General features: G+C 44.6%; 1 protein-coding gene across 1 annotated transcript; it reads left to right on the top strand.

The window, feature by feature from the left end:
* Window positions 1-639: 639 nt before the first annotated feature.
* On the top strand, window positions 640-18,737 carry LOC104464500 (inaD-like protein; the record flags this gene model as incomplete). Its single annotated transcript, XM_010077226.1, has 11 exons — window positions 640-723; window positions 2,683-2,876; window positions 4,503-4,650; window positions 5,780-5,866; window positions 8,559-8,676; window positions 10,022-10,053; window positions 10,318-10,440; window positions 11,516-11,620; window positions 15,134-15,237; window positions 16,902-17,025; window positions 18,270-18,737. Coding segments are annotated over 11 exons (1,266 nt in total), but the record flags the coding sequence as incomplete, so codon positions are not given.
* Window positions 18,738-19,152: the final 415 nt, after the last annotated feature.

Consider the following 19,152-nt stretch of genomic DNA (forward strand, 5'->3'; position numbering starts at 1 on the left):
AAATAGAAACAAACCAGAACAATGCAAAGGGAAAGCAGCAGCAAGAGAACAGTATGTTCTTTGTAATGCTTTTTCTTTGGGGACATCTATTGCTGGCAATAAGATTAAATCACTGAACCCTTCCCTGAAGCTACATCTGCCACTGCCTACATTTTCCAACCTCAGTAATAAACTAACATTTGCCATTGTTCGTTTCTTCTGGATTTCATTTCTTACAGATTTAACCAGCGCTGTTTACCACAAGGCATTCAGCTCTTGCTTAAAGCCGAGATCTATGCCAAGTCCCTAAAAATATTCATAGCTCCAAAGAATCTGGTTTTAAATAATATCATAAAAAGTAGATGATATTAATACAACAGTTCACGCTGAGTTCGCACACTGCTGATGCCAATGTATAAAAATGATGGAAGCCCGAGAAGCTCTAGACAAGACTACCCTGAGGTGGTTGAAAAAAATCCTTTTTGCCTTTTTACTACCTATCTGTATTTTAATTACGAAATCCCAAAATAGTAAAAAAAAAAAAAAATCAATCTGTTACAGTCTTGCTTATCCCATGGAGTGGGCTGCGTGGGGTGGGTCGTGGCCGCCGGTTTCGGGGTGTTCCAGAGGGAGGATTAACGCCAGCCCTTGTTCCCGCAGGATGCCATCGTGATCCATGAAGTTTATGAAGAAGGGGCAGCAGCCCGGGATGGCAGGCTGTGGGCCGGTGATCAGATTCTGGAGGTAAATCAGTCTCTCTGTGTAGGTGCTTGGTTTTATCTTTGTCATGTGCACTTGTATTCAACACACCGTAGGTTTCTTGTAGGGGAAATGGAGATCATGGAGTAGGGTCTGCATTTGAAGCTTCTTTTCTATCACTAAGAACATCCTGGCAAATTCCTGTTCCCTTATATATTCCTATAAACTCAAGGTACAAATGGAGAATATATTAAATTTAATTGAGCAAGGCAGTTCTCGCATTACATAGTTCAGCTGTCATGTCCAATACCTCGCTATTATTCATCTGTTTAATCTTTTATCCGGAGGCCACAGCGTCTCTGCGCCGCCTGCAAATGAAACGCTGAGCTGGGCGAACGTGGGGCGAGCATCCCTGCCAGCATCCCTGCCAGCATCCCTGCCAGCATCCCTGCCGAAACCCTCCCTGCGCCCACCGCCGTGGGAACGGGGACCCGCCGGCTCCTTCGGGCCACGGGCCATACAACTGGTGAATGCGCAGAGTTACTTCTGGGAGTAAATGTAGGGTTTTTCCTGCAGACAAGCATGGAAATGGAGGAGGGAAAGGGTTAAGAGAGAAGTGTTGGGCTGCAAATGAAACTTGCGTCAGGCAGGGGTTCGGCGCAGCTGCTTGCAGCCTCTCGCTGTCAGATCAGGACAAATTCCCAGCATGGCCATTAAGGCTTTGGTGTGTAGGGTTAGAAAAATAGCAAGGGGTGCTTTGGGGAGTTGTCTTTACAGCTCTTGCACTGAAAATATTTTTTTTAGCGTTAAGGCTGAATGTTGTTTTGGTTTTATAAATAACTGTGTATTAACAGAGCACAATAATTAGAGGATAAAAATGGGGAAGGTTAGTTAATTAATTCTTCGCTGGCCAAACAGGAAAGCGCTAATGTTTGTGTGCCATAATATTGTTATTATTGCAGCTTTTAAAAGCCGTGCTAATGAATCAAATAGATGACTCTGAATTCCTTTCAGGTTGGTGTGATAAAGCACACATAGAAGCCTGTGTTGAGAAAAGAATACCAAGGCAGTGTGTAAATAAATGTGCACAGAATTAGCACAAAATCATGTAATTACTATAGATTAGGCTTAATTAATGTAAAATTAAGTATGATTATAACTTTGCACATCTGGAAATACTGAGAAATATTTTCATTGCCTTAAAACTTATTGCGTTATGTACGCGGATTAACGTTGGATTGTTACAGCTCATGCTGCTTCCTAAAGAGACTTCAGAAATATTTAGGCATTGATATTTTTTTGGTATTCAGAAATAAAAGATTATTTTGCCAACAGAACACTGGCAAACACCTTAAAGGGTCTCTGGGGATCGGGCTTGGCAAAATTAGGAGATGAAGTTTGAAGTTGCGATAGTTTGGGGGTTTTTTTAATACTTGAGCATCAATCAGAACTTCTTGTTCTATCTGGTATTACTGAAACACTAAAACATTTTCAGGTGATCATGAGAGAAATGTATTCAAGTGCTCCAGGAATGGTCTGGTGTGCCATCTATTGGAACAAAGCAAAATAACCATTGAACATGTCCTGCCTGGGCTTTGCCGTTGCTGTCTGCTGAGGTTTCCGATTCCTTCTGCCTTTGCCTTGGCCGTGTTGCAGCTGGGGGAGAAGGGACCTGAGCAGCAAGAGATGTAGGAGACTCAAAGGAGCACGTCCCACTTTGTCTAGAAAGAAGCATAGTTTGAGGTTCCAGCATTTAAAAAGAACACCCACAAAACTTAAAATCCAAAACGTGGTGATTATTGTGATTTTCTCCAGGCAGCAGCACAAAGCACCGAGCTCAAGCTCCGTAGGAGATCCAGGAGCTCGGCCCCCTGCAAAGAGGAGCACTAAGTTAGAGTGCCAAGGGGTGGCAATGTGACAAATCTGTCCTGTCACGCAAGGGTAGGGCGCCATGCAAAGCTCATTTATACGTGTCGTTTGGAAAGCAAACGCTGATTGTTTCAGGTGAACGGGATCGATCTGCGGAACGCCAGCCACGAAGAAGCCATCACTGCGCTACGCCAGACGCCCCAGAAGGTGCAGTTGGTGGTTTATAGAGACGAAGCGCATTACAAAGATGAAGAAAACTTAGAGATTTTCTATGTAGATATCCAAAAGAAAACGGGCCGAGGACTGGGGCTCAGCATAGCTGGAAAGCGGTAAGAGCATCTCTCTGGTCAGACTGCGCTGCAGATGAGAAATATTTTGCTTTTTGACATATAAACAACTGTGGCCATTAAATGGAATATGAAATAAAGGAAAAACTCTGAAAGGGCCAGAATTTGGTATCTAAATGTCCCTGCTGCAAGGGAGCGTGTGGAGCCGGGAGCTCGCTGTTCTGGTGGCTTCGTCGTCGCTGTGCCTCGGGGCTGGAGCCCTAGACGTGGCTTTTCTGGTTTCAGAATAGAGACACTTTCCTGTTCCCAAGCACATGGCTTCAGAAATGGATTTGTGAGTTAGATCGAGCTCCTGCTTGGGTTCAAAGGGACCAATGTGGGTGAAAAATGAGGTTGAGTTAGACCCAGACCCTGAATAATATCAAGGTGACCACGCAACGCTGCAGGCAGCCGTGCTGTGAGCACAGAGCAGAACCTGAGATACCGTGGTAGGGAACAGCTGCCTGATAAAATGGGACTTTTTGCTGATGGACTTCTAACCCATTGCTATTAGATCATTCAAACCAGAGCATGGATAGATTTAATCTTTCATGGCTAGAAGAGATTTACAGCATGACACTGGTGAGCGCCCCTTCAGTGTTGGTGCGTGAGAGTCGTATGTTTGCTCTTCCATATTGCCAAAAAAAATTTATTTTCCCAATTACAAATCATCATGTCATTATCCTGACTGTGTACGGTCAGTAAAGTTTCCACAGCAGTTTTTTTTTTACAAGAGTGGCGATGTTTAACCCAGGTGTTGTGAGCAGATTGTGGGCTGGGTAATTAGTTTATATAAATTACCCTACAGATGGTAATCGCAGTCTCCAGCCCTCCCGCGTTTGCTTCTGTGCAAAAACTTTCTGTGCTATTGCGAAGTGCTTCGCTTACGGGGATTTCCACCTTAGTGGTACCCCCATTTCTGAAGTCAATTAAATTCTAGTGGGGTATACTCCAGGTTCTGACATGTTGCATCCTTCAGAGCGAAGGATATCAAATGCCAGATCTTGGCATTGCAGCCCCAGGAGCCGGGGCTGGCACGGAGGGGTCCTGGGGCACAGAGGGGGACAGCACGGAGGGGGACAGCACAGAGGGGACAGCACGGAGGGGACAGCACGGAGGGGACTGCCTCGCTGCAGGCGGACAGCCGCCAAGCTGGGTTTGCTGCTGTGCATAACTCCGGTGCAAACTCTGAACATCTTTTCTGCACCCTTCTCCCTGCTCTGCTGTTGGGGGCCTCCAGGCTTCTAGAAAAGAAATGGAGCTGAACCTTGAGGGGAATAGAGAAAAAAAAATCTAAGGCTGTAGAATTCCTATCAGACACATAGTTTAACTCCATCTTAGACCAATCCTTGGCTTTTTATTCATACAGGTGGTATTTTTCATGAATCTTTGTGGATCATATCGTCAGAACTAATGGTGCAAGAGGAAAGACAGCATTAAATGTAGCAAAACATGCCTTGGCTTTAAAACTCAGATTTTTTTTGCACTCAAACAGTTGAATGGGATGTAAAATGAGTCCTTCCTCTGCTCACAGGTTTCTGTTAATGTCTCTTAAATGCAAGTAATGGAAATGGGTCTCCCCAAGAATATTGGATTGTGTAATTAGCCGTATGCTTCTTGCATTGTTAGAAATGGAAGTGGCGTGTTTATCTCTGACATTGTTAAAGGAGGAGCTGCAGACCTAGATGGGAGATTAATTCAAGGAGATCAAATTTTGTCTGTAAATGGAGAGGATATGAGGAATGCCTCACAAGAGACTGTTGCCACTATACTTAAGGTGAGTGTATCATACGTTTTAAGATATTGAATTGCAGTTACTGGCTCTGTGCAAGTTAATTATCCTGAAGTGCTGTTTGCACGCACACAGGACAGCTCCAGCTGATTACCGAGGCAGGAATTTCATCTGAAATAACTTTGGGAGATTCATTTAAAATCACTTCTCCAAGTATATTTAGAAGTGGGATGGTATGAAGTGGGGAAACAAAGACACATGTAGTATTCGGGCATTTATTTGCAAATGCAACTGGGTATTTCATACGTTAGAAAAATATTTTGAAACCTGAGAGTCATGCAAATCTTTGCTGTCCTGACCTGCAGCTATAAAATGGCAGCTTCGATCCATTTCTGCACAGCTTTCTGTCTTGCAGGAGTGATTTTGTACCCTGAAGTTGTGCAGTCTGGGAGAATTTGCTTTTTTCCCATTCGAAAGGACGTCGCTGCTTGGGTCAGAAGAGAGGCCAGGGGATGGCCTGGCTGCGGGTGCCTGGTGCCAGCTCCTCTGTTGCAGCTCCCAGGACCCACAGCCTGCACCGAGGGCGAAAGGACGGCTGGGAGCAATGCTGCAGACCCGTTTCTATCCAAACTGCATCTGCAGAAAAGGGCTTTTCCCTGCCATCCCCATTTCTTCCATTCTTGAAGGCAAAGGCTGATTATTTCCTTGCTTTTTCCATTCCGGGTTGGTACTTGTCTGAAAGTTTACCTATGGAAGACTTGGAAATCAGTGATTCGAGGTTATATGATGAAGTTGAATCCATATGTGTTAAATTCACCCCTTTTCTGCAGCATTTTTCCGCTGAAGGGTTTTTTTCATAAGTATTGTTTGTGGCAAACGTCTGTTAAAGAGTTGGGGGCTTTTTGTTTATTTTTCCTGCGTAATTGGCCATCTACAGTTTGCCAGTGCAACCAGGAGAAATCTTCAGGATAAACCTAAATCCAGGGACGGGCGTTTTTTGTATTGTCTGAATACAAATGTTAATGTTTTGAGCATTCCTTGTGGTTTTCTTCACGGAGCTGTGGTGCTGAATATAAACATAATTCTCTCCAGGAGAGCGTGAAATTTTAGATGTCTACTTAAATGCTGTACATTGGGGTTTTTTTGTTTTTTTGTTGTTTTTTTTTTTTACAAGTGTGCCCAAGGCCTTGTGCATCTTGAGCTTGGGAGATTGCGAGCTGGATCGTGGCTGTCATCACGGAAAACACCCCAGAACAGTCAGGTTAGTGACGGATTCATCCCTGTGACATGGAGCTGGGAAGGGCAGGGCACGGGGACAGGGCACAGGCGTGCGCGTGGGGCTCAGTCCTTCCATAGACACTGCTGAGGATGTGGAACAAAAATATTTTATCACCATAATTGTGCTGAGCTGCGAAGCAAGTGGCGTGCTGAAATGCTGATGAAGCAGAAGAGCTATTGAATGTATTTTTTGGTTGTTGTTTGAGGAGTGTCTTCCTGAGACACACCAACAATGTGTAATATCTTTCTCAAATGATGACGCCTAGAAATTTTTTTGAGACCTGCAAAAAATGCTGAATGTGTTTTCTGCAGCTGCCTTGTCCGTCAACGTGAGTTAATGAAACCGAACTGTGTCTTTGCCTATCTTACGGCAGAACCACATGAGAGCCGCTTTGCTCTCAAAGACAACACAGAGCAATTTCCTGCTCCGCTTGCTTTTCACCTGGAGCAAGGACAACAATTCACTTTTCAATCAGCACAGGGCTTTTCCCCTCTCCCCGTGCCCCTCCGTCAGCTCCGACACTGATACCATTAGTATTAAAGTCCGAGTATTGCAAGGGAGGAAAAAAAAAAAGGCAAGATGACTCAGAAAACTTTTTTAATGGATTTTCCTTCCGAAGACTGGCTGCTTTGCCATTACATTTGAGTTGCTGGTGTCCTGGAGAGAGACAAGCTGTGGTTCACAGCATTGCTATGGGGGATTTTACCCCCTCTCTGGGGGGGGAGACCCAGGGGACATTGCTCACACCTCTCCCTCTAATGGAGGGGCTGCACACCGGTGGGATCCAGCCCAGCCACCAAAATGCTAAAAGAAGGGCTTGGGTTTGGAAACAGGAGGCTTGGCGGAGACATCAGTTAAAGCAGGAAAAAAAAAGGAGGCCGGTAAGAGGGGAGGCTTGTCCTTGATGTTGTGCATGAACAGCCCAAAAAAGGTGCCAAAATCATCGTCATGTGCCGTGATTTCTTAACTTTTTAAGGGCCGGTGGTGATCTGGTGTGCTGTCCGTGTGAGAGGTGTCAGGAAGGGCTAAAGAGCCCGTGTCCGTGCGGGAACAGCTGGGCTGAGCCCGGCTTTAAAAATACGGACTGAATATCATCGGAGAAACATCTGCACTGCATGCAGCGGGCGAGGAGAAATGGAATAACAGAGGAAAACCATACTGATGGCTTTAAGTAAAGGCAGTCTTGAGTATTACTTTTTTTTTTGGTCATTGTATCAACAGCTATCCCAAGCAAGAGCAATGTGATCAAAAAGTGACAATTAAAAATTATCCACCCAGTTTTACCGTGTAAAACTCAGAGCCGAAAGGGAAGCAAAACACTCATCTACCGTGAGTCTATGTAGAAAATCAGGTCAAACAGCGTCATCCCCCTTTCTTTGTAGCAAAGCTTTTGGCAATTTCTGCATTTCTTTTAATACAAGAAACCTTCACTGCTGTTCTTAACGCAGAGTCACTTGAGAGCCTTCATCTCGCTGCTCCTCAGCGACTCGGTGATTTTCAAAACAGAGTAAATGTTTCTCAGCAAAACCGTTCCAAGAGTTATAAAAATCTTGGCAGATAATACGGCAAATCGGCTTGAATGATTTGCACAACTGCGCGCGATGTTTGAGAAGCTGCTGGCCGAGAGCATCCAGAACTTTTGTCCTCGCTTGGCTTTTTTTCTCGGTCCGTCGCATACCTTTAAGGGTAGAAATATAAACCTCGTCGCGCGGGACGGCGATTTCTTTCACGCTCATTGCAAATTATGTGAACTGACCCACGAATTGGCAACTGGAGGTGGAAATTGTGCTCGGCCTGTTGTTCGTCACCGACAGCTGCGCGCTGGTCCATTCGGATAAACGCTGCCAGAGCTTTGGACTCGCCGCGAATGCGTTCGGAGGGAGAAAGCTGGGCTGCGGGCGGAGGAGTAGAGACCAGGTCTTTGCTTTGTGTAAGGCGGCATAGTTGAAAAGGTCTGGCCTTCGGTGAAACCTGTTGTTCAGACACATTTCCTACGTTGATAGCGATGTTTCCTCGAGGGGCAGAGTGCAGAGATAAAGGCAGATTTGGAAATTGGGGAAAGGAGGGCTGGGAATAGATGGCCAAGAGTGGGTAACGTGCATGAGCAGCTCTCGTTGGAGGCTTTGTCACCTGGGAGGTTATTCTGGAAATCAGAGCAGGGTCCGTTAATGGGACAATACATTCAGCTAAAGGACCAAAGCCTGTAGATTCCTGGTGTGTGAGAAGAGGGGTGTCGACGTTATCCCCACCGTGGAGCTGTTACGGGTCTGGCTGGTGCCTTGCGCACACTCATCGCAGGCGAAGTGCCCGCAGGCGCATCGTGGGGAAAGTGTCCCCGAGTTTTATCAGCATCCGTCACCTCCCCTTCTCCTCCAGTTCGGAGACACGCTGGGAATAAGCGGAGGAGGGGATTAATCCCGCTTCCTTAGGACCTCTAGAGCACACCTGAGCAACCTACGTGTTAGGTGAGCACGTAACGGAGCAAAGAGCAGTGTCCCCGGGTTCCTCCTTTGGAAATGGAGTTTTGGAGGGGTTTGCAGCTTGCATAGCTGATGTGGTATTTCCAGTGTGGTTGGCACAGAGCACAGCTGCGCCTGGATGCTGCAGGAATTGGTTTGGGTTAACACAAAGTTAATGTTCGGGCTTGACTCACAAGTCTTGATTTATTTTTCAGGCGAACCAACAGAACATCCACAGCCACTTCCACCCTGCGCTTGCTCCGGTCCTCACTACCTTACAGAACTTTGTCAGCACAAAAAGATCTTCAGCAGACGTGTCTCAGAGGAACTCAGGTATACTCCGGGCAGCTGTCAGAATAGCTGCGTGTTACTTGCTTTATATTTATTGTGCTGGTTTCAAAGCAAAACTGAACGCTTGAATCTGGTTTTCCTACTCAGCCTCCCTGAAGACGTACCACCGATATTTTAGGAGCCGAACACTTTCCAGCAGATTACATTATTTTTATGTCTACCAGCAGAGTAATGGCTCCTCTATTTTCAGTGCAGAATTCCCGCGCCCTGCTATTCCCCGATGCCCTTGTCGGAGGCTTAGCACAGGCAAAGTTCTCACATTAGAAACGCTTTTCTCAGGGAATAAAGCTGCCACCACTTCATTTATATCTTTGTTGCTCTTGAGTGTATAAAGGGGTGTTTTGTAGTAGGAGAGTCACAATGCCCCGTTTGCAATTTGCAGATTTAGGAAGTGCTAAACCCAAACCCTGCAGTAGCTCGTGGAGAGCCTGCGCCTCTGTGCGCTGTGACCTGTGTCAGGAGCTGGGCACCTTTGCTCGCGTCGGACCGTGGGCAGAAGTCGAAGATGTTTCTTCTGCCGGTTTGTGTGCACGGGAGGAGGCACGCGGCTTTTTGGGCAGCTTTCCTCGGCAATCCTGCTTTGGGTACTCGTAGCAAATATATGCACAAGCACATGTGCGTGGCAGTGAGAAACACTGATCTGTGTTACTAAGAATTGTTAACTTTTGAAAGAGACTGATTCTTCCTACCTTCTAAAAGGTTCTTAAAAATTAATGCTGATAGAATTAGGGGCTGGTGTAGCAGAGCCTGAGACCTGACTCCACCGTCAGCTTTTAGGCTGTTTAGTCCAAATGGTTCCTTTGAAGTGTCCTTTTTTTTTTCTTTTTCTTTTGCAGTTGTGAGTACTTTTAAATGTCCTGTGGCTACATATATGCCAGCCAGACCTCCTGGCTGTCTAGTATTTACTAATACAGTCCAAATTAGAAGAGGAAATCAATGGAACCTCAGCAGTCTCAGACCCTACCCTTTGTGGTGGGGACTCTGTAATTTATGAGTAATCAGCCAGCGTTTAATGGAGTGAAATGCACAATAGGGCTTTTCTTCGGGCTGCTATTCAATAGACTGTGGTGAGCAGCGGCTGCGATGGGCGTCACGGTGGCATCCGTCAGCCGGAGTGATTTCATCCGCATTCAGCAGTGGGTGAAGCAGAAATCCCGTCCTCGCGTGAGCAGCGCTGCCCGGTTTGGCACAGGAAGGCTCGGCTTCTGCTTGGTGATAACTCTGACTAGGCAGCGAGGGACCATTGTCACCTGACAGTGTTATCTCTTAATTATATTATCTCTTAATTACAGAAGCTAATTGTTTGTTTCTTTATTAGGAGGAGCAGATACGGGCCCCAGGACTGTGGAGATAACAAGGGTCAGTGAATTATTTTCTATCAAACAGCTGACACCTTTAACTGAAGTTGTTAATTTTTTTAGTGTTTCTCAGAAGTAAAATTGCATTGTTTATGTTTGCAGTAAGTTGTTGCATGCCTGCCTGTGTAACGGGACCTGCATGTGTGAGGATGTGTGTTTCTCCCTGTTCCGTAAATGGAATGAGTCAGTTATCGCCGTACCCTGGACACTGACCTCTACAAGTTGCTCCAGTTGCAAACGTTGTGGTTTTCTGGTTTTGTTTTAGGGACCAAATGATGCACTCGGTATCAGTATAGCAGGTGGAAAGGGCAGTCCATTAGGAGATATTCCCATCTTCATTGCTATGATTCAAGCCAGTGGCGTGGCCGCACGTACCCAAAGACTCAGAGTGAGTAGAGGGGTCCTCACAGTATTTCATCTGCCATGAGTGCCGCGGAGAGGGAGCCTCAAGCACTTCTGTATGTGCCGTCACTTTGATAATATCTCATAGACTATTCTGCCTCTTAAAAACCAACAACAAACAAACAAAAAACCCCAAGCCTGCCCTTCTCTTCCCTTTTTGATTATGTTGCATCTTGGGATAATGGCAATGGAAAAGTGATATTAAGAGGAAGAAGATAAATGCGTTTGCAGGGGTCTTTGAAGGTATATGTTCATCCAGACCCAGGGAGGGCAGCACCAAACCCTCTGGAGACCACAGGCGTTTTGGGGGCTGCAAATTGGGCATCAGTGAGAGCTCAGACCAGGTAGAAAGTAGATCAGAAGTTGTTTGATCTTCACGACCTTATAAAGAAATGCCAAAATAAAGCACTTCTATCAGACCCACAGGATATGTGGGTTTCCAGGAATGACCACGGTGAAAATGTTCTAGTCAAAAGAGAGAGTTTCAAGGCATCATTAATATTGAAAAGAACTTATTATGCAGATCCATGGGATTGCTCTGGCCCATGAGATTTGTTAGTACGCGCTGCTACGTTCCTGCCGTGTCTCTAATAGAATTACACAATAGCACTAAGTGCCAGGGTCAAGATCATTTTTATGTATAAGAAGAAGAAATCATCTAGGTTAATGAGATTACTATCAGAAGTGCCTGCTTCTCTACATTGCGTTCAGCATGTGCATACATAGTCTGTAAGAATATGAACTTGTCTGCACATATGGACACAAATGAATCCTTTCTGGATGGGAGGACAGCAGTGAAAAGCTCGCTCTGCTTGCACGTGGAAATAGTAAAATACAACCCATCGTTGTTTCTCTGATGGCATTGTTATTTAAAAAAAAAAACTGTATTGTGCTTGCTCTGAAAAATGGTAAATGATCACTAGCAATGCAGAATTCTCACAAAAGGGATCCTGCAAAAGAGAAGCATGACTGTGCAGTGCCAAGTTCACGAGGAATTTTAAGCGTTCTTAATTTTAATTTTCCCTAATGCTAGTAATTTTCCATTACTGTTGTACTTTCAGGTTGGAGATCGGATTGTCAGTATTAATGGGCAACTTTTGGATGGGCTGTCTCATGCAGATGCAGTTAATCTACTAAAGAATGCTTATGGGAGCATTATCCTGCAGGTATGGTGATAAATTGAACATGCAGCTGCATGAGGGTAGATAAATGGCATTCAGGGGAAAAAAAAAAATCCCTAAGCATCACTGGCACAAGGCATCACAGAATTGCAGGGTGCTTGCTGATGGCAATTACACAGAATGAAAGCAAGAAATAATTTTCATTCAAAAATTCTTTATTGGCACTCATACAGGCTGTGAGCATGATTTTATAAAAGCGTAACAAAGAAAACAAAATAACTTGTTGCTACACATGATAAATCAACAAGCTTGCAAGTTGGGGTTTTTTTGAATTTGAAGTCGACTAGGTACAAGAAATTACGTGTGTGTGTGTGTGCATGCACGTAGCTAGGCTGTGACCAGGCTGTCCAGAGTGCTCATTTCCTTGTTCCTGAAAAGGAGAGAAGAAAGAAAAGCTAGCAGCATTTAGGAAAAACGATAGCATCATCATTAAGATGGTCCTGCCTAGAATTTATTATTCTACAGGTAATGAATAATAACACTCGAGAGAGAAAACAGCGTTATCAGTGCCGCGTTTATACACTAGCTGAAAGGAAGACGTGTTCTGCCACTCTGGTGCTGATTGCTGCTCACCAGTATTGTCGTTTTTAGTGTATTTTTATGTTTACACAAAGAAATGGGAAAAATACTTGCCAGAGAGAATTCGAAATACTGCTCGTTTGCAGAATTGTTGTAACAATTGGAAAACAAGCTGAAGACGTACCCCTAAAATCTACTCTACTTTTCTTTATCATCACAGCATTTTGGCTTGGAACACATCTTGAGAGATTTTTGCAAGCTTCTTGCTGGCGTTACAACATAAATGTGACTGTAAAAATGGGGGGGGGGGGGAAGAACAAAAAAAAAAAAAAAATTAAATGCACCTCCCTTCACCCCGCAAGTAAATCTGGGAAGGAACAAAAAAAAAAAGAAATTAAACTATAATAAACTTGGGTTTAGACTTGCTTATTCTTTCTTTTGTGTGTCCGTGAGCTGCTGACCTGGTGAGGGATGAGGCAGTTGCAGAGCAAGATGGTGGGTTTGTGTAGTTCCATTGAAGTCAAAGGAAACACACGGATATACACCAGCGGAGGGTTTGCTGTTAAATTCTAGTTCTCGTATCATTACTAACGTTGAGTAATTTCACTTGTCATGTCAACTGTATTCCGTGAACAGAAAATGAAAGCTTGCTGCAGAACCCAAAATTGTTAATCTTGAGAGCTGTAACACAGCGTATCCCACCTCATCCCACCTTTGAAAATATTCCCGATGAAGCCCGCTGTCAGCTGGCCGCTCGCGTAAACACAGAGGTTCTTCTAGAAACATCTTTGGGTTTGGCAGTTGACGGGTTTTCCTCCACATTCAAGCTTAAAATGGGCTTAATACTTTTAACAGATGATCCGGGTTTATTCTGACAGAGTAGAGTCTATTTTCCTTTATTAAAAATCTGTTATGTGAAGGTGGGATGTTGGATTTAGCGTCAAGCCCTGCCGCAAGCGTGGCTGTGCCGTTACCTTACACGCTAACCACAGGTACTTCTCAATCACCAGATTGCTTTTATTATTATTATTATTATTAAAACAATCTAAATGGAATAATCCTATCGCTGTGATAATCATGACTGATGTGTCATTAAGTAATTCTGTTTATTATCAGGTTAGACCACTTCATGGCAAACTGCTCTGAAAGGTCAGATAATTGCGTTCAGTGGTGTGGAAAGGCTTATTATCTCCGTATGTCCTGGGAAGGATGCTAAAGGAGTTTGCAAATGCTGTTTGCAAATGGGAGATTAGGCTCTCAGGGGAACAATCATCCCTTTCGGCTGTTTTGATGCTTTGCTTTAATTTAATTTCTTTTCTGCAGGTGTAGTAATGAGATAAGGGGAAGCTTTTTTACAAGGTTGTTGAACTCTGATACGTTTTTACTGCCAACTGAAGATTTTTGAATATAGATTTATTTTGCCCTCGCTTTATTTTACAACAAAATATGACAACTGCTGGCTGGCACTCCTTCCCCTACTGCAATGGGAAGGAAAACTTGACCGTGTCTTTGCTGGCTGAGCCAGGTGCAGCGATCTTGTCTGCCGGACCCCTTCATTCAGGGCATCCGAGAACCTGAGTCCTGGGATGCAGAATTTGCATGAGAACTAATCTTCCTTCCCAGGAAACGCTACCACTCTCTTGGCTCCAAGTGATTAGAAAGAGGGAAATATCGTTGCGGAAGAATTGGGAGCATTCATTTAAAACAGGGGATTTATATAATGGATTTTTTTTTTCTCCTGAAAAGGTACATTTCCCTTAAGCCACGGTCACAGCAAGGAGTGGAAAAAGTACTTGTTAATTCTGATAAAATAAGATCATAGGTAGCTAGAGGAAATATTGAAAATATGCTTACAAATATATATTATAAGAAATATACTTATTTCTCACTGCCTCTGAGACAAAATCCTGTGCTGTACAGCAAACGCCAGGCAGAGAAGAATATCTCGTCAGAAGGAGATGGAGTTACAGGATAGCCATGGCACGTCGTTGTTGGGAAACTGATGCCCGTTCAGCTCTGAATACTTAAAATCCAAAATACTTTGTAGTGGTTTCCTCAAATTTTTTCCAGGAAAAGAAAGCAAAGAACAGAAAATTAGCATGCAATAAAAGGTTTAAAAAAAAAAAAAAAAAAAAAGCTGGGGTGGGCATTGACACTTGGTGTTTAGTAAATCCCACTGGGAGCTACAGGCTTTTATCCTTATGAGGGTAAACCCTGGGAATGGCAAACCCCAGACCTCAGCGTTGAAGTAAGTGTTTTCTCAAGATGGCCATAGACTCAAGACTAGCCTGTACAACACTGGTATGGTTGCTGTAAAAAGCCTGAGCATGTTTGCTGCTGCACAAGTTGTCAAAATGTCATTAACTCTGTTGTGTGTTGGTAGTTTGTGATGGTTTCAGAACCATGCAGGAGCCAGAACTGGGAAGTTTAAGAACCCAGTTTGTTAGAGTCATGCTGGAAATTGCAGAAAAGTTGGAACCGAGGATTAATTTCTTCCCTGCTCAGCAAACAAACCAGTTGGAGGTATTTGAGGACCTTTGCCCAGTAATCCGATAGCCCCTTGGATCTCTGTGTTTTACTAGAGGCTAAGCTGCTCTCTGTGGGAGACCTTTACTTTCAAGCCCAACCCTGGCCACCTTGTGTTGACCCCGAGATGTACCCTATTGCCTCGCCAAAGTCCCCTCTTTCTCTGGATTGTCCAGAAGGACTGTTCCCCTCTGCTCAGCATCTGAGTGATGGTCATGTCAAAGCAAGAGAAAGCTTTTAACCTCCAGAAAGGTGGCTACTCTTAAACTCCATTATTTGAAAGCACTGAATTAGCAGGAAATTTAAGAGAGGAAGACTTGTGTTTGAAATGGGCTTGAAAAAAAAGTCAACGACTGATTTTCCTAATGTGTCAGCTCTTTTCTACGTAATTACCCAAGATGTCTTTGGTACACAGTGAACACACACGGTACTTCATTGCGTCCTTCTGCTTAGGTTGTGGCTGATACCAACATCGGTGCCATCGCGACCCAGCTGGAGAGCATGTCTGCGGGGTGCAACCTCAGCGCTGCTTCTGAGCATCCTTCTGAAGATCCCGAGTAAGTTCGTACTTGGCTGCAAAACTGAGGTGGATTTCTGTGCCCCATGCAAGGGAAAAGCCCAGGCTGGTGAAGGAGGTCTCTCCCATTGCTTTTCTCTCTAATTTTCCATCACCTTTAAAAGGGGATCTGTGACCTTCTCCAAGCTTCCTTGCCTCAAAGGAGCAATGTGAAATAATTTGGCGTTGGCAGACTAGTGCAGGAGGTGTTTAAAAGCCTGGTATCAGAGAGAAATGTTTCAGAACATGTCCCAGAACTTTGTCTTTTGAATCTTTTTAGCTTTACAGTTTGAAAAAGTCTGACTAAAAATTTTTCCTCTGTATGGTGATGGAAGTCAGAGCTCTAGCTCTCCCATGGCCATGCATCGTCCTCCATCGTGTGCTCTTGAAGGCAGCTTATAGCATTCCAGTTACCATTGTGAAATTCATTTCATCTTCATTTTGGTTCATTAGCTTCATTATGTTCTTCATTTTCATTCTTTGATTCATTATATTTATTTTAAGATGCTGAAATGCAACTTGCTGCCCTACCTCGGGGGGTTTTTAGTATGAAAGTGAAGCTTTTGCTGCTGCATTCTTTAGTCTTACAACGGGAGATACTGGTTTTATTGCTGCTCTCAAAGGAGAACTGCTTACTTTGCAAAAGGATTTGTATTCTCTTTTCATATCCAAATAGTAAGGAAATTAGAATGTGAAAATATGAAGCAGAGTTAGGTAAGCGTATGCGTTCGTTCTGTCCTGAAGAAATGGATAGATAGCAGTCACCGTGGGCTGCACCTTGATAGAGGAGGAAGATGCCAAACAGCTCCTGTCCACAAGAATTCCTTCTGGATATGGAGAAATTACTTTTTCAAATTTGAGATGGATCTATAGCTGTGAGTGGTCTAAATTCCACCAAAAATCTTTTTTCTCCTCAATGCAAACAGTAAAAGAGCAGTTGGGGGTTAAGTGATGCGCTGAGGGGCTCTCAGGGCTACGGGGCACGGGGATGAAGGTCAGATAGAGGCTTTTGAAGAGATGAGACTATATCCCAAGTGGCTGCACCCTGTTAGATTCATTCCTCTGAAGTCATAAAATAAAATGGTGTTGTATGGAAATGGGTGCAGCTGCCACTCAATGCAAACAGTAAAAGAGCAGTTGGGGGTTAAGTGATGCGCTGAGGGGCTCTCAGGGCTACGGGGCACGGGGATGAAGGTCAGATAGAGGCTTTTGAAGAGATGAGACTATATCCCAAGTGGCTGCACCCTGTTAGATTCATTCCTCTGAAGTCATAAAATAAAATGGTGTTGTATGGAAATGGGTGCAGCTGCCACTTAGAGGGTTCCATTCCTCTGAAGTCGTAAAATAAAATGATGTTGTATGGAAATGGGTGCAGCTGCCACTTAGAGAGACTGAAGATGACAACGTGGCCGAGAGGAAAGCAAACTCTCCTTTGCGTACATGCAGCGACTGCAGATCAGGGGAGTCTCGCTTCTGCCTCAGAGATAAGTGCTCATGTTGAGTTCTTATAAAAATCAGTATTGTCAAAGCGAGGAGCTGAAGTACACAGAAAAGACTTTGACCTCCGGGCTGCGCAGGGGTGTGTTTCGGTGCAAGGACAAGAGTCCTGGTTTGTGACTGTATGAGAAACATTGCTGTTCTAAGTGATGTTTATTGTGTTTCCAGAGCACCTCAGCCTAAGATGATTACTTTGGAGAAAGGCTCTGATGGACTGGGATTTAGTATTGTGGGGGGGTATGGAAGTCCCCATGGAGACCTGCCCATTTATGTCAAGACTATATTTGCCAAGGTATCTTTTTTTTTTTCCATTTGTTTTCTCCCTTTTTCTATATTATCTTTAAAAATAAACCTAAGATTTAGCTTGGATAATATATTATGTAGTAGGAAGCAGAATGTACTGTCGAAGTACATTGATGTGAGTAAGTGGACTCAGAACTCACAGCCGGCTTCTCAGCTCGTATGTCATCTTACTGATGGCTGAAACGAGATACTTTATCTCAGCAAAATTGCTCTGTGTACTTGTGAGACTTGGTTTGATACATTAAAATATTTATAAGGCAGTTTTATATCTGTGAATCTCCAAGAGCCTTCCAAGAGGCATGGAGGCGTCACTTTTCCCCCTGCACGGGAGAGGAGGCAGTTGCAGAGATGCTGCATCTTTGGGGCTGAGCTTCAGCTGGAAAACAAGTAATAATAGTTATGTAGTTTAGAATTAGGGATACTTTCTGTAAAGTAACTTTGAAGTCGGTCACACACAGTTGCTTGTCCTGTGCCTACTCGCTGTGTCAGCACTTCTGGCAGGGTCTGGGACATAATTAAAAAAAACTTTGTCTGACGGTGGAGTAGAAGCCGTATCTCCTCTGCTTCTGCAATTCCAGGGCTCAAAACACAAATGTCTATTTTTTTTTAACAATTTTCAATTATTAACATGGGAAGATACTGTGTCTTTTAACTGATGCTTCGATCTACAGGTGTCTAGATGTGAGTGCAGCTGAGAAACCCGAAATGGAAGCTAGAACACACTGCGGTCACTGGTGGGGCTGTGGAACAGAAACAGGCACCGTGAGCCGACCTCTGGGCAGGGCAGGGCTCAGGATTTAGACAAAAGAGCTGCCCTGAGCCCTCCGGAGGAGCACAGCCATTCCTGAAGCTCTGCGGGAGCTTCTCCAGCCGAGCCCAGCTCCGTCCGGGGCTAGGGCAGTGCCCGGGCTGTGGGGCTGCGTGAGCTCTGCTTTAACAAGTCTCTCCATGATCATCAAAGCCAGAACCAGCCTTTACTCTGCAGTTTTTGGGGGATGAGCCCATTCTCCTCTTCCCAGGGGTGTATCACCTGGCCGGGTTGAGTCAGCGGGGCGAGCGCCAGGCGATGGGTGAGCCCTCGGGGCCACCCCAGCGCTGTCATTTCCAGTGCTCCCCGCCCAGGGATGGTGGGATTTCCAGTGCTGCATCCCTCCTCCTTTCACCCATCAGCACGGAGGGAGGTGGGAGGGCTCGGTGGAGGCAGCGGCTAACGCCTGGCTTTGCCGTTTGCAGGGAGCAGCTGCGGACGACGGCAGGCTGAAGCGCGGCGATCAGATCATCGCGGTTAACGGGGAAGCTTTGGAAGGTGTGACTCACGAGCAAGCTGTAGCCATCCTGAAGCGCCAGAAAGGAACCGTAACGTTAACGGTGTTATCGTGAATGTCATTGCTCTTCGCGGAGATAAATACAATTATTTTAGAACATCAGTAGAGCTATAATAATCCTGTTCAGCCTGAGCGGGATGTAAAGCAAACCCTGGCAAAAATGAATCCGTGCTCGCCCCGTTGCCAGAAAGGGGTAGTGAGCATCTCCAGCTTCATTTAGCCTTCCCCATTTATCAGCCTTTCCCCCCGCCTTCCCCTTCTTCTGGTGGCTTTTGAGGTTTCTCTGGACAGGTTTAATTAAGAAACTTCAAAGAACAGTATCCATTTTCCTCTATTTATACATGGGTTTATCCCCACTAGTCTGAACCCCTGTTACAACCGCTGAACCTGGAATCAGTTCGCACACAAAAGAGAATTTAGATCAGCAACTGATCTCATCTGATGAGCAGAAATAAATGCCGAGTGACTTGTCATCTCACTCATGATTTACTTATGCTAATTGTCCTTTCAAGTATGCCAGAAAACATTAGCAATGTAATTAAATTACCACTGTTCCAAATGATGAAATATCAAATTCTCCTCTGGGAAATTATTTGTGCTCGGCACAGTAAGTCTGATAGTCAAATGTGAACTTCTCATGTTTATCTCTTTGGGTAGGTCTATGGAAGTTCGTCAGAGGTAATTACTGTGATGTGTCAATTTGCAGCCTTTAGCGTGAAAAATAAACTAGGGGAGAGGGAAGTCTCTTTTTTTTTTTAAGCTTTTAAAACGTTCGAGCCTTTTCAGATATT

The sequence above is a fragment of the Pterocles gutturalis genome, unplaced genomic scaffold (genome assembly GCF_000699245.1).
Source record: "Pterocles gutturalis isolate BGI_N339 unplaced genomic scaffold, ASM69924v1 scaffold27708, whole genome shotgun sequence".
Lineage (NCBI taxonomy): Eukaryota > Metazoa > Chordata > Aves > Pterocliformes > Pteroclidae > Pterocles > Pterocles gutturalis.